Source organism: Chelmon rostratus, chromosome 20, assembly GCF_017976325.1.
Source record: "Chelmon rostratus isolate fCheRos1 chromosome 20, fCheRos1.pri, whole genome shotgun sequence".
NCBI lineage: Eukaryota > Metazoa > Chordata > Actinopteri > Chaetodontiformes > Chaetodontidae > Chelmon > Chelmon rostratus.
Genome location: NC_055677.1, coordinates 15,828,728 through 15,845,037, shown reverse-complemented (window position 1 = coordinate 15,845,037; position 16,310 = coordinate 15,828,728). Strand labels below are relative to the sequence as shown.

Genomic DNA, 16,310 nt, shown 5'->3' with positions numbered 1-16,310 from the left:
CTCGTCATAATTGGAAAAATGTAATCAAGTTAATTCCTCTGTTAATTCGTTCAGACTTGATCTCGTATTCCTTCCTGCTGTGCACGAGAAGTTCAACTGCGCCGGGAGTTTAAGTAAAGAAACACTCTCCATCATCTTTCCACATACATATTATATCACTGATGATTTTAACACGCAGTCCCCCTATTTACTTAGCTCCAACTTCTGTTAGAAGTGATAGAACTCATTGATTATTTAAGATCATGCATCCTCTTTTTTTAGCTATAGAGCCAAACTTGTATACTCAAACAGGAACAAGTTAGAGGTTGGATAATTGTTTATTTTTGCGGTGTAATGGCTCGAGCCAGACAGAGCTTTTTTTGTCCCGTGACTTTCCTGACCTGCCTGTGGAGGAAAGACGGCTAATTGTTGCACCAAGCATCGCTATTTTCTAAATTATGGGTCGAAATGTCAGACCTTGAAAGTTGAAATATTCGGCATCCAATTTTGTGGAGAATTATCGCTGTCAGTTTGTCAATTAAATTGGTTTGGAGTGGAGGTCTGATGTGGCGGGGATCTCGCCTGCCGTTTTCTCTGTTGTCCCAATGAGTTTGGGTTAGACCTAACAGCCCACTTCCCGCCATGTTTCTGCACAGAGGACGGCAGACTTTGTTAGCACTGCTGATGGCTGGAAATCTCTGAACGGGGACGTCTCCCTCCACTGGTTTCTCCCTCTCTCTTCCCATTCTCACTGTCAAAATGAGATGTTAACTGTTTGTTCAGCACTAAGCAGTCTCAGTCGCTCTCTCTGAGCCTCTGAGCTCCTAATTGCTTGTGATTGTTGACACTGTTGAGCGTACCCCCATATTGCACTGGTAATAAGATATAAGACCAGCCCTGGAGTATTGAAGTCTGTTTTATTAGTCCTCTTTCATGTTATTTTAGTCGTGCGAACAAGGACTCACAATGGCAGAGCTTGTTAGGAAAGATACAGGCGTACCCATGTTATGTTCTGACACTGATTAAAGGAACTCGAGGGAAATCATGTCTTGGTGTCAGCCAAAGCAGAATGGATATGGCTCTATTCGAGGCAGGTGGGGCAGGCGTTTTGACATGAAAACTTGAGGCACATTTGGCTGTTGGGTGTGTTGGTGAATAGAAGCCATTATATAATTATTTGTATTTTTTCGAAAGTTCAAACTCAAAATAACTTTCAGACGATGAACTTGTTGCATTCAGCTCTGGGTTTTTGTAGGAGGAGGCGTTTGTGACGACAAAAGTGGTTTTAGAAAGCGTTTTGCACCACATAACCTTGTAGTCGTGCACCGTTAAGGCTACTTTTTGTGCCGAAATTGATATGTCTTTCTTTTCAGTGGAGGATTTTTGCTCTGTGTCGTTGCTGAACGTTGGCCACAGTGATGAAAGTGAAACCTCTGCGACCTCCACTTTTTGTAAATCAAATCATTTGGTGAATGTAACCAGCAAAAGGCAAAATGCTCAAGATGGCAAGTAAATGCCTACCACATCAAAGTCTGCCAAACTGCACTTTGATGCACGTTATCCCCGAGTACTCAAGGTTACAGCGTAATGGCTTCCACACAGATCTACACGCCAGAACAGGAGCAGCTGCTGGCATGACTCAGTTGTAATATTTATACTGTGTATTTCTTACAAAAACAAACGGCACCAGCTCACATTTTCCTGTTGACTTATCCAGATATTACGATTAAAGTAATACTGACAAAACAATCCCACCTCAAGGTCCATTTCGTAGCTGTTTTGGATCATGTCACAAGGTCTTCATCAGAAGATGGAGTTTTCCCAGATGTCTTGGAAATGTAGAAGTTCAAATTTCCATGTTTCTGAGCATCTCAAGGTCTTTCTTGTCCACGTTGGCTATTCACTAAACTGCCTCACCTCAAGTAGGTGTTCCATTTCGTAGCTGTTCTACCTGTATTTTTCTTGTTTTCTTCTTAATTTCTGTTCATATTAGAATTGCACATAGTAATGCTTCCTTTTTCTCTAAACTTTATTGGAATTGTCACTGGCCAAAACCGACCAGGAATAACGTAAGCAACACGGGTCAACTGGTCCTGACAGAGTCGCCATAGAAGTCACAGGTTTGGCTGTGCGGAAAGGTCTGTTATTATGTGCGGTGTGTTTCAACACAGTGTGCAAGAATAATAACAGCGTGTAAAGTAATATTTGTATTAAGTACAGTTATTTTTTTCCTCCTTTTTGTGGCTGTGGTCACATTCTTGAGATTACAGGTTAATTCAACAGTCCCACAGTATTCCCAGCACTGCGGCACCCAATATCCTCCTCTGCAGATTCCAAACAAACCGCTGTTGCATATTACCTGTTTAAAAATGTTTCACTTTGGGGGGAAAAAAGCCCCAGCAAATGTAGAAGAAAATGATGATGATAATGAGGAACAGAGGGAGCAGATGGAGCAGCGTGAGGTGTGAGCCTGACCCCGGCTTGTCTCTGGGGTGTTGGAGGCTGTGCTCAGGTATGTCTCCTGTGAAAGCCTGTAACGGCAGTGCTGAGGTCAGTCCTCGGACCCCGGCTCCTCCTTAATGGAGTAACGACCGGGACGCGAGAAGCCCTGTCTATCATGCAGCCCCCAAGCCAACAATTAGAGCTGGCATGTTTTCTCCCCCTCCCTCCCCGCTGCTCTGCGAGAGGGGATTTCCAGATGTTCGTCATAAAGCGCTATGTATTTTCCAAAGGGTTGCCTTTTTCCCTCTTGCTCTGTGGCAGTAAAATCAATTTGTGCTCTTGGGTTGGTGCGCCAATGAGCATGACCACACCGAGGAGCGTGAGCGCCATGCTGGTACCTTGGATCAAACGCACAAACAGCAGCTTATAAAGCCCTTATTTATGTGAATTCTTTCAATTTTATTATCGCTCTATCTCCTGCTACCAGGATACATGTGTCTACAAGCATTTATTGGTGTTTATGCAAACTTGGGTTGCTCTGAATACGGTGCTTTCATGTCGGTGGGCGCTCGATCGTGTCCAGCTAACTCTTTCCCGTGTGATCATGTGAAGATAACTCATAAAGCCCCTTTTAGCCGCAGTCACTTGACTTCCCAGGGGTTAAGGGTGAGAGTTAAGACAGCATAGCTCTGACAGTGTGTGAGCCCCTGACTGTAACCAGTCACACAATACACACAATGTTGTGTGCCGCTCCATGTTAACATTTTCAAGAAGTAATGCTGTGAGTGGTTGAAATATGCAGCATTTAACTAAAAATGTCCATTTTGGTATGAATCTATACATACTGTATATATAAAAACAGATTTTTCCTAAATTTATTTTGTACATAACTGCATGTACTTGCAAGCAAAGGACTGAAAGAAGAAGACTCGTTCCCACACATACTGGTGCATAGTAAATATCCTGGAATAATGAAGCTGTTTAGAGGCGAGCCAGTTGACTGTGCTGGCCATTTTTCTCACTTGGCTCTCACAGAGCTTTTAGAAAAGGACCATAACACACTTTAGAAAGCAGCAGGCAAGCCGCTCAATTCTATCTGTGAGGCTTTTAAAGGACTCTCTTTCTTCATGAAGCGTCTTGAACTCGTGGATTTTTACATTATCTTCTCGCTATCTTGATTATTTCGATTTTGATCAGCCTTCTGTCGAGCTTCTTCTCCGGATACTCAACTGTGTTAACACTAGCCGGCTGCGTGGCTGAATTATGAATAGTGCTGTTCAACGATGTGCAAGTAGCAAGCATGGTTTGCCGGTCTCATATTACAACAGCCATAAGTAATAGGACCTGCCAATATGTTGGAGCACACCTCACAATCATGAAGTTATTGAGCTTGTTGGGAGTGTGAAATGGATTTTTTCATAGCGAAAACAATGCTGTTGTGCTGCTCAAGGCGCATCTGCGCTCGCGAGCGTGCATGTGCACAGACGTACGCAGGCCTTCACGCCCAGCTTTTTTATTGCACTCAATTTCCTTACCAAACCATGTGTGTTCACAGATAAGAGAGAACAGAGGGAGGAGAGGAGAACAAAGCGATTACACTCGTCTTATGTCGACATTATATATTTCGGCACTATTACCCCACACATCCATCCGCACAGATATCTTAACTATAAAGACTGTAGCATTTTGTTCAGCCCTGCTGTGGAGGCCTTCAGTGATACAGAAACCAAGCTCTCATTCAGCGTGGGTTCCTGGTTCAGGGGCCGGGGAAAGGCGGGCCACACTGTTCGCTCTGGGATGGATCCTCGCCCAGAGCTACACACTCCGCCGACCACAAACAGACCGGGCTTGCTTATAATAAATTGGGGAAATTGGGTCGTGCGAGGACTTTAAGAGAGAATCATTATCCAACTGTGCTTCTGTCAGGTCTGCCTGCCCATTAGCAACTTTAATGTCTTCCACATGTGTGTTTGTATACAGCGCTAAAAACTGTTCCCTATGTGGTGGCCTACAAACTTAGCATCAAGAGGAGTTTGGGCGGCGGAGCCATATGTCAGTGCTGACCCACCACAGCAACCTGCTTTGATATCTGAAAGGTCTGCGACTCGGCTCTGAACCCTCAGATATTACACATTGCCTGTCTTGCCTGTGTTTTGAACTTTTAAAGCTCAACTCCTTCCCAGCTGCTTTCCTGGTCCCGGATTTTTGATAGCTGCAAATAATTTTCATAATTATGTCCCCTCCGGCTCACCGTCTGCGAACGCTCCGGTGTTTAAACAGGTGGAGACTTATTTTTTCTCCCCGCTTTTTCTGCGACACCACCAAGGAAGCGAGGGAGAGATAAAAACGTGCCGTATTGACATCATTTTTCACATTATTGGATAAAAACGAACACGGACGTCTCTTTGATTCGATTTCAACAAATGTCATGTTTTATATGGCATTGTATTCCAGGCCTAACATGGAATAATCTGATTCTCCTTCCTGAGATAATGCCATTACACTGACTGATTTTCTCTCCTGGCTATTTCTCATGCATTTCTCCTGGCATGGCGTCATCCACCTCAACCCTTTTTCAGTTTCAGTTTCAACAGTTTTAAAACCGAAGCGTGAAGCACCTCCGGATTCCCTCAAATCACATTAAAAACTTTGAGTGTGCGTGACTAATTATTTTCTCACCACCGCGTTTGGCCCCGGTAAAATCATTTCTCCTTTTCCCTCACTGTTCATCTGAAATTCATTCATGTGGTCTACACTTTGGGAAGCGGGGGAACGTGTTGTTACAGCAAAATCTGAAACGTATGAGTCATTTTCGCCTCACCCACGCGAAAGACTATTATGTTTTTAGGACTTGGAGGGCCTGAGAAAGGACTTGTTATTGACACTGAGTTAAATGTAATTGTGCTGTTATTGCAGCTGTGCAAGCGAGGAGGAAAGCAGCCATTTCAAGAACTCGAGATGTTTCCAAGAAGGCATTTGTGCTGACAGCCTTTCCATCTAGCAGCGCACCTTTACCGCAGCAATCCGCTCCATCATGTAGCATTACCCCTCATACCACCCGCCCCACTAACACAAACACCACACAGGTTTTCCAGATTTAAGCCAAGCCACCAAACACTGACTCTTTGGAGGTTTCGTTTAGTTTGAAAACTCAGCCGCCGGTCAAACTGTTGGTTAATATTTATTTAGCAGAAATTTATGCGCACAAGCCGTCTACACCCCCACCTGCCCACCATATTATCACACCGTCCGGGCCTTATGAAAACTGACACTTAGTCAAGCCACGCTTGCTACACCTCCTCAGCTCGCCTCTCTTTAATTGGCTTGTCATGTTCTTTCATCAGCCAGCTCGTTAGCAGTGTGCTAGTGTTGAGGGAGATGATATCTCCATGTCAACCCCGCCGATGATCAGACAACAAACACCCGTGCACGGTGGTGAGGGTTAGTTGTGTGTAGTCGAGTCACACGCAAATCTGTGAACCGAGCCAGTGACTGATCATGCTCATCTATGATTTATGTCTGCAGCGTACGAGTGGTGCTCGGGTTGAGCAAAATATTGTTATATAATGTAAAACTTTGTATCATATAACAAGCACACAAGGAGAAGAGAGCAGTGATAGCCATGATGGCCGACCAGACAATAAGACGCTCCATCAACAGAAACTCATTCAGAGACAAAATCCCAACAATAATAACAAAGGAACAAACACTTAGCTCCTCGACAGATAGAAGATATATGCTTGTGAATTATTCTTCTAACAAGATAAGCAGTGGACCTTTCATCCACTGCCACAGGTGCATTTTTCATCGCCGCCGTCATCATGAAATCGCACCTCCTAACCAGCTGTTCCCTCAGGGTAGCGGAACACACGCTGTCCAAGCTGCTATGCTGAGGGACAAATATTCCATCATCTAAGCGTGTGTTTATGAGTGTGTTTGCTCTATTTTCAGGTTTGTGTAACCCTTGTGTCCAGAGACAGAGCTGTTATCCTTCTGGCTTTCATTTGTTTGTGTTGCTGTGTTTAAAGTGTGCATGTCTCGCTGGACGTTGCAGGTGAGCAATGGGACGGAGACGCCGAGCGGACGCCACTCAGTAACAGTTGAGACTCAGGTCCAGAAACAGCAGCAAGAGGACAGAGATGGTTTCCAACAAGCACAGAGACAGTACAGCTCCCTGCCACGGTGAGACATCCTCCCCATTCTCCTTCCTTTACTCCGTCCGTCTGTCGGTCTCTGCCTCCCTCTCTCCCTCCCCTCTCCGTGACTTATCACGTCCTTCCTGCCCTTTCTGAACCTCTTCATTCGGCTTTTTCGATTTACATCCGTTTCTTGTCCTCGTATTTGTGTCTTTAACCTTTTTTCTCCACACTTTCTATAGCGTGCCTCTTTGGCTACAAAGTCAATCACCACACAGTCACTTTCAGCTCATCTCCAGACATTTAAATGATTCTTAGCAAAACTCTTTGAATCATATCATTTAATGTGATCACTTGGAATCATTTGACTGATATTCAACTTCATTAAGTCAATGTTGACCCAGAGGAAGTGGTGACTTTGTCACAGGCATCAACCCCCTTCTCCATCACTCTTCCCTTAACGTGAATAACAGCTCAATATCATGTTTAAAAGAGATTTCTCTATTGGCAGCTTGAGTTCAGAGCTACAACCGCTGCTCTTCATCTTCACCATCTTCATGTTTTGATTCTTTTGCATGCATATCAAAGAGATGCCGATAAAGCTTACCACGTCTTCCATCTCAAGACGCTGGGTTTAGTATCTGTATTTGCATTTCCTGCCATCACTCTCTATGCGTGTATCTGTGTCTCCACCAATCTTCTGAATCTCTGCCGGTGGAACATTTCCTCAGTCACAAATATACAGCTTCTATACTTGACTGACTCACACAGAGATTTAAAGTTAGTAATAAAATAAATATTTTTTCCTCCCCTGTTAAATCTGTCCAGTGTGACTTTTTTGTATTATGAAATGTATATTATGCTCTAAACAGCTGAAGTGGAGTGAAGTCTGATTTATTTTAAGTTTTGCTGCTTTGCCAGTTTAAACAAAGGCAGAACACTTGAAGTGTGTGTGTGTGTGTGTGTGTGTGTGGTCTTTTAATTTTCTTGGCCACAATTTCTCTGCTCTCCTGTGATTCCTCTCTCTCCCTACAGAAACAGCGATCATTTCTTCGTGGAGTTCTCCTCCGCTCTGCTTTCTCTGAACGGTCACAGTCAGATCGATTAAAAAACGTTCCTGTCTATGGCTATGGATTTGCAGTCCACATGGACGCATAATCAATGTGGTCTGCATAAGCCAGACCGATCCATGCTTTCTCTTCATAGGCGTTATCTGCTGGCATCTCACGTGATGTGACAGTTCCCTCCGCCCCCCCCCCCTCCTCTTAGAGAGCTCCTTCTCTGGGAAAGTTTGTCTGGCCGGCCAAAAAGCCAAGCGAGGATGCTCTTTGATATGCATTCCTCTCATAATCTCAAAGCGTCTTTTAGCAAAGAGTCACATGAGCTCAGGCTTGACGTTTGACCCTGGCTGAGGCTTTTCAGAGCTTGTGTCTCGGCGCGGCTCCTCATTAAAGAGCTAAAGTCTTACATCCCCAGATTAATAACCACAATTCCCTCTAACTCCAGCCACCTCTCTTTTGGAGCCCCTTCATCCTGTCCTTTCGTTCCAAAACAGGAAGCCTGAGCAGTCAGCCGTTCAGCGAAAAGGGGACGTTCCCTCACATGGAAAAAAAAAAAAAAAAACAACCCTCCTTCCCAAAGAGCTTCCAGAAGAAGCCATGGTGGCTGGTTATCTGATGACGGCCAGGCTTAGCTCGCTGTCTGGGATGTAAGGATTGGAAGAGCACTAATGAAGGCTTGTTGTCGGAGCTGGATTAGCGGTGACAGGCAGTGGAGGGCGAGAGGGGCCGGGAGAGGAACGAGTGTGTTAGTAGGAAAGAGAGGCCGCTGATTAGCCTGAAAGAGACACACTCAAACACAAAAAGACACACAAACACACACATGAATGCGGTCAAGATAAGGTTCTTAACGGTGGCCTGAGTGAGCTGCCAGCAGCTCTGCTATCTGCTCATGCAGCTCTTGCATTCCTCAGCCAAAACAACACTGTTCCACTCTATAAAGAAAACATTATTCCAGGTTTGTAGACAAGTTACTTGTACAATATAGCAACGAGTGTTCCATTGCCCACTGCATGCAATTGGGTTTTTTTCCCTAATCATTTTGGATCTGTGCATGTGTGTGTGCTTTCTCCTCCTTCTCGTAAACTCTGATTCTTCCCAGCTGTTTTAAAGAAACACACTGAGGCCACAAATGTCTCTGCGAGCCAACTTCCTGGCTTTGTTTGTTATGTTCTGTCATCCTAAATTTACCCCGCTCTTTGGCATGATGTATTTTCCCATCCCCTCCCTTTGTAAATGTAACTAATCTACTTTGTGACATATTCTGGCGCAGGAGTCGAGGTGATAAGAGAAGCAGCTCCCCTGACGCATCAATCACGATTACATTCCTGTGGAACAATGCCATCGCTGCTCTCTTCTCATCGCCACCGAAAGACTTTCCCCTCTTCTAAATCTCCCTCCTTCTCTTATCTGCTTTAAAAACGAAAAGGTCATTCTGGAAACGCAGATCGCTGCCTCGTGCAACAGGCATCCCGGGTTTCTAAATAGGCGGCTCCCTCGTGAGCAGGGCTGGCCGCTCTGCGAGCCAAGCCGGGGTGTAAATGCATGGCGGCTCGCCCAGACAGCAAAACCCAGATATGGAGCATGTGGTGGGGCTCTCTCTGCAGTCTGTCCCTACATCTGCCCCTCCACCAATTACCCTCATACTTACACATGCTGTACATGCATGCACACACACACAGAGCCGATCAAGATAATGATGTTTGTGTTGCAGATGCACTGTACATAAATGCACAGTTGCCCAAGCATATTGTCATCACAGTGCCATGTGCTTTAGCTCTTACCTTCCCCTTAGATATGTTGACCACAAAGGCATCCATTAGTAATGCTGGAATTCTGGGAATCTCATTAGAATAACATAGAGATGGATAGACAGTGAAAATATGTTAAATGAGAGAGAGTTGAATGACATGGTATGTACAGTAATTTATATGTGTTGCTGTTTGCTTGAAATTTATGCTTGAGGCGAGGGGTTAATGGGATTCCTGCGAGACACCTACATCATGTGATGTGATTCATAGCTGAGCAGCGTTTCACATGTTGGTGTCACAACCGCAACGCCAGACACGTCGTGATGCAAATGATCGGGGCGTGTTATGCTTTAATTTTACTCCCATAGTAACTGTGTTTGCATTGTTTCATTTACAGTGTGACACAAAGATAGTGCGCTATGCATGTAACTGGAGTTACATCCACATAACCTGTAACAGGATTTTTCCTTTTCTCATTACCGACGAGGAGACAACTGCGGTGCAGTTGCCTTGTTTGTGTCCGTTTATTCACACAGAGCGGTGATTGTAGCGAGCAGAAGGTTTGCAGTGGAGATGAAGTGTGTTGCTGAAAAGCGGCACTTTACTGAGTCTCTGTTACCTGTAGGAGGAAACACAAGCAGCCAATCAAAGGTCTTGCAGTCAGCGAGCGGTATCACGCCGGCCTCAGAGGACTCTAACTTTTGCCTTAGTCATTTTTACCCCGACAAGAAACACTGCAGTTCACACAAAAAAAGAACTCAAGGTTGAAGGTAGAATTTATTTTCATTCTCACTATGTACAGTCCCGATTTACCTCATTGTAAGGTTTCAGTTTTTAGGAAAACAAAATATTTTGTCGGAAACACAAGTGCTTTGAACAATGAATAGCCTATTCTGTGTTTTGTTCCTCTCAGCCTCTCTGGAATGAGGCTCGGCCAGATAAGAAATGCAGGCGTTTGGGCCTAAAAGCATGCCGGGCCCCTGTCTCCCTCTGCAGCCTTGTGCGCCATATACTCAAAAGCCTTTTAAGCGTGCAGCAGGTCAGTGAGGTGTGAATGAGATTCCTCTTAGCACCCCGGACGTAAAAGACACTGTCACAGGTCTTCCATCGCACTGCGGCCTTAATGGATCCTAATAATGGAGGAGTAGACTCAACACTTTAGCCAAAAAGCTGGCAGTTCCCAATGACGGCTTTCCGGGGCCAATTTCAGGAAAGGGGAGCATGTGTGGCGGAAGGCATGCGCGTGTGCTAGTTTTATTTGTTGCAAGAGATAATATGTGTGTGCATCTTGGACCGTCCTGTCAGTGTAGTGGCTGGCAGGCGGGCTGAAGATGAGTAGAAGGCGGGTAACGCCGCGAGGCCCGCCATTACTCTGTCTGTGCTGTATGTGCACCCGTCTGCATCTCCAAAAAGGAGTTAAATGGATGAAAGCAGCCATTTTTCTCAGGGAGGTTTTAACATTTGTGTTTGTTTACAATGTGGAACTAATAGTCATGTGGGCGTTTCAGGCTGCCCCGTTTGTGTCCTGTCTCTTTCATGTCTTTATGTCGCAGGATTCAGCGTAATCAAGCAGCAGGCTATAACAGATCCCTCTTTGCTCCACTCATGTTGCTTTTAGTATTTTAAATCAACGCCGCTACCACATCCCCCATTTAATCTCACAAAATGCGAAAATGGCCACATTCTCTGCTGAAGTGCAGTTTCTTTTGAAGTCCTTTTCAATAGTGCTGACCCAGAGGCCGCCACACAAAAAAGCTCTTTTCTGAGCAGAGTTGCCTGCTATCATCCTCTGTTCCCTTTAGATTTAGGCGCTGTTTAAGGTGACTCACTCAACCGTTCGATTGACCTCTTTATCTGTCTCTGTGTGTTTAGGCAGCCTCGTAAGAACCCCAGCACGGCGTCCCAGGACTCGTGGGACAAGGTCTACATGCCAGCAGAGGGATTCCAGGCATCCAAGGAGAACCCTCGCTACCCCGGCGGCCAGGGAGCACGAAACGGCTACCTGGGAACCCCCAGCTTCAATGCCCGTGTCCTCTTAGAGACTCAGGAGTTGCTTAGGCAGGAGCAGAGACGCAGAGAGCAGGAGGCCAGCAAGACCAGGCTGTCTCCTGGACAGGAAACCACCAGCGGCAGCGCTTACGACCACAGCAGAGACCACGCTCAGGCCTCAGGCTCTCCCCCAGTGCAGGCCCCGCCTCAATCCAAGGGCCCCTACAGACAAGATGTACCCCCATCGCCTTCTCAGCTCGCCAAGCTCAGCAGACTCCAGGGTTCAGAGAAAGGGAGGCTGTTCTACTCCTGAGACTGTAACAAGTGAACTTTTAGGAGAGTAGGACCGACTCTAAGGAGCATCAACAGGGAAAAAAACAAAGAGGGCAATGAGTCTGTTTTTTTTATAAAATGCTGAGATACAAAGATTTTTATGGGACTGTTGATAAAAAATGTTAATATTTAAAAAAAAAAGATTTTTTAAATAATATAACCCATTTTAGCTGTATCAGACAGAAATGATTTAAGATCTTTTACTATCCAGCATCATGATATCTATGTGTATAAGTGCCTTCTCATCCTTCGATTGTTCACCTTTTGTAGGCTCCATCTTTTTGGCTCACGATGTGCAGCTTTGACCCATCCATCAGATACATTCAGTAGGGCAGACATCACAGTCGGTCTGTGCCGTCGCCGCCTCGCCACATCTGACAGCAGCCCGACCTAACCGTCAAACCCCCGAGCACAAGACTCGGCCCAAGCATGTTTTTAGTGTTGTGTCAGTCGATACCAAGCTTGTGTGAATGAGGCCTATTTTTGCTGTTCGCTGGAACTTTGTGGAGCGCTACATGTTTATGTGAGTGTGTAGTTGTGTGCGTGTGTGTGTGTGTGTGAGTGCTGGCAGGACTTGGCATGCAGTGACAGAGTGTGGAGGTTAAGCAGCTTGGTTTTGGGCATGGCCGCTTGGCTTTATCTCTATTTCTCTCCGTTCACCATCGGGAACTCTGAGTGGAGGAAAACAGCTTCAGATCTCCTTTATTCCATCCCTGCCCTGTCCACACAGGGAATCCAACAGTATAAATGGGGTCAGGTTTGGGTTATTAATTAATGTGCCTCATGAAAAATGAATATGTCCCTTTGTGTTATATATGTTGCCTTGTATGGCGAGAAGAAAGAAACGGCGACATCGCCGGCGTGGCCCCAGCCTCTCCTCCAGTGATTTGGCTGTAACCAAAGCCGCTAGGTGTCTGAGTTGTTCCCCGCTGAATATTTCATCAGGGTGGTTACACGGGAAACCACATCAGCTCTGCAGTGGGCAGCCTCAGCGTGGGTCTGCCCATCCATCGTCCCGATACAATAGAGCTGATTTTGTTTTCCTTTCATCATTATGTGCATTGGTAGAAACCCGGTTGGGAGATTTTCCGTCGTTCAATCAATACCTGGTGGTGCATTTTGGCATGTGAAAGTCTATACGTATGGCCCTGTGTGGGTGTTTTCTTGTGTTTCCACCCCTTTAAGAATAAGAATTTGAGCTGTAGTTGTCAGATTGAGGACATTTTTGCACTGTGAAACCATTTTTTTGAAGGCCATAGGTGAGGATTCATTTTGGGTTTAGGTGTTTAGGTGAAGTATTAACTATGTTTGTTGACAGGTAGAGGTTTAGACTTGTTTTTCTTATCAGATTTAACTGTTCAGTACACTTTAATTCACTCAAGAAACCAGGTTAGTCAGAGAAGCCAGTTACTGCAGAAACCTGATTACTGTAACTCTGCATATACATGCAACAGGTTGGTAATCTGATTTCTCCCATACTGCTGACTTTTGAAGCTTTACCTGCTTAAATGAACTGTTGTAGTAATAGAATATGCAGTTTTCCCACTATTGTTCATTTTGTTAAGATAAACTGTGATTGACAAGACGCCATTAAACACTACCTGTGACTATATCAACATGCAGTATTGTTAACGAGAAAAGGTGAGACTAAAATGAAATTTAAAAAATTAAAACTTCACCAAAATCAGTCTTTATTTTTGCTGACAAAAAAGAGGAGACAAATTTTTTCCCTGCCATGTCAGGATTCCACCAGCAGGGCACAACAGGCTCAGTCAGGACTGGGAGTGACTTACATCAGCTGTTACAGAAAGCAACTTGTGTCTCTTCAGGTTTGTGATATTCTTGCCAGCTATTTAATGGCCACATCGCTTCCCCTCTGATAAAGCAATGCATTGTGGGTTTTTTTCTGAGCCTCGTTGTTACTAAAATGGCCCAAACAACACGTGTTTCTTTCTCCCAAGCCCTGTTGTTGTCATTTTTAACTTTACATCCAACTGCTCGACCAGACATGATCTGCGAAGCTGCATTCTTATTCCTTCAACCTGTGTTTGTCACCTGAAAATGATTAAATTAGTTTGACTAAAATAACAAAAAAATGTTGGTTTGGGTAAACTAAACTGACAGAAATGTTCAATATAGTCTGGTGAGTAAAAAAGACTAAAAACAGTTTTTACTGGCTTGAAAAGACTAAAATGTGCAAACTTTTAGTCAACTTAAACTTGACTAAATAGAGCAGCATGAGGTAAAAACTAAAAAGGACATTTGACAGGACTCAAACTAAATAAGAAATAGCTGACCCATATTTCCCGCTGCACAGCATTCACAGCAGTACTTTCCCTCTCTGAAGTCTTTGTCATTCAAATGCGTTCATGTAAAATTCTGATTAGAAACCGTTTTCTATGTTTGGCCAAAAAATCTGTTTTCTCCAGCAGGATTCCAGCTGGGAAATCAGGTTTCTGCAGTACTCTACCCCTGTTATGGAAACCAGGTGTCTTGTTTACATGATGGTAATGAAATCAAATTACTGGAGAAAGCCAACTGTTACCTGGTTACTTAGAGTAAGTGCATGTAAATTGTATAATAAATTAATAAAATTAATAATAAATTAAACCTTCATGTCACTGTCATAAACTGGCAGCTGTTCATAGAGAAAGAATAGCTGTCGATGTCTCATTAATACATGCTGGAATTAATGTAGGCCTCTAATTTGTTATTTCCTGCATCCTGGTTTAGGATTAAGACTAGAATCAGAATGAAGATAAAAGTCATGGTTTGTTTTCTGCATGCAGAGGTTTGGATCTAGAGGTTTATTGAGGTCGAGGGTCTATGGTCCTCACAAGTACTTAAAAAACACTGTTCTCACACAGACGTATGAGGCTTAGTAAAGTACAGTACTAGTTTGTTTGTTAAACTGCCAATGTTCCAGTGTGTGTGTGTGTGTGTGTGTGTGTGTGTAGGTGGACATGTGTTTAAGTGTCTGTGAGCGCTGCCAGTAACTGGATGCTCCAATATGTCTCTGAATATGTCTTGGCAGCCATATGAACCACTTGGCTGCTGAGTGGGAGAGGAGCAGAGGAGTAGGAGGGAGAGAAGATGGGAGGCCTGACCTTGCAGATGATTCAGTCAATGGAGTAATCACAACTATTCCTCTGAGTCTGCAGCACAAACAGGAGGTTACCAACAAGGCTGCGCTCACTTTTGCTGTCTCTTTTTCTTCTTCTCTTCATTTATCTCCGTCATCTAGCTGGCAGTTGCACATGTTTGTTTGTTGTTGTTTCTCTGGGGCAGACTTACACTGGCTCTGGTTTGTTTGGGTGAAAGTGGCTGTTTGTATGTGGGTGTGTGTGCGAGGGGGGGGGCTTCAGCGCTGACACAGCAGCTGTTTTAACTGATGTTTCCATGAACTGGGGAGGGGTTCAAGTGCCTGCAATATCTTATGAGTTTTTTTCCCCTCATATGCAAATTTGATAATATCCTATAATGCGTGTTTATTATTTGTGTCGTGTAATTAATGTTTGTGCGCCGCCCCTGTGACACACAGATTCTTCCCAGAAAGCTATTGTTTCTGGAGATTTTTTTCATCCTGGGAGAAATGAGAAATATATTGTTATTGTTTCATTGTGTTTTTATGACCATCCCTCATTGTGTTTTATTATCCACAATATGGTACTACAGCGGTAAAAAATGACTAATATGTAAGCACAGTGCAATTTTCCCTTTTTACAACAGTGTATCATTAGGAACTGTTTCTGCCGTTCTCTGTACATACAATATGAACCTTTTTTCAGTGAATAAAGTGAGGGTAGTTTCGAATCCTTGTAACAATAATTTCCCTTGATTGTGCTGCTTTAACATTCACAAATGGTTTCTCTACATGATAACACACCAGCGAAATAAGAACCGTAATTGAAGGCAAGTAATTAATCTCATTTCTCGCTGCTACCATTCTGCAGTTTTTAGGATATGACATTACTGATTTTACAATGCAAAATTAACACAGTTTGTTGAACTTTTCTTTTCCCATCATAGTTACAAATGTGGCTATTGTCTCTGAGATATAGATGAATTTAATTGAACTGAGAAGACAGTAGAAGAGAAGAACTTTTAGTCATCTGGCTGTCAGACCCTCTCACTGCCGTTAACAGCTAAACATAAAATAAAGTGAAACAAAAAAAAAAAGGATTTTCTAGACAGTTCCTCTCATAACTGGGGGAACGTTGAAAAATGTGGCTCCCACATTTGTTAAAGTGGTAGTGAAACAGTCCGATGAAAAGACGTCCTCTTTGTCTCTCCATCTCTTTAATCTTCGTTCCTGATGTGCCTCTGTAACGGCTGGCTGGGAGGTTTTGCCTTGAGCTGGCTTAACTTCCAATAACATCCTGGGACGACTTCGATGGTAATAAAGACAATAGTCAAATTTATGATGTTCAGTTCCGGGGGGGGGAAGGCATGTTTTAGAATTTCTCAGCGCTGGCTGTGCATCACAGAGCCGCTGCCAAATCTGTCTTCATCCTGAGGAAGGGAGAGGCCTTTGAAAGATTCCGTCTGGTCGGAGTGGAAACATACTAGAAAGCACATGCATCAGCGATGAAGACTCCCACTCGCCTCTATATCACCTTTGG

The 16,310-nt window shown here is 44.2% G+C and overlaps 1 protein-coding gene across 2 annotated transcripts in view; it reads left to right on the top strand.

The window, feature by feature from the left end:
- Positions 1-15,500, top strand: part of LOC121623719 (partitioning defective 3 homolog) — a 323,624-nt gene extending 308,124 nt beyond the window's left edge. For both annotated transcript variants that reach the window (XM_041961133.1, XM_041961132.1), the window contains 2 exons: positions 6,476-6,603; positions 11,239-15,500. In XM_041961133.1, coding sequence (XP_041817067.1) covers positions 6,476-6,603; positions 11,239-11,668 — 558 coding nt within the window. In that variant the 3' untranslated portion in view covers positions 11,669-15,500. The remainder of the gene's footprint in view (positions 1-6,475; positions 6,604-11,238) is intronic.
- Positions 15,501-16,310: the final 810 nt, after the last annotated feature.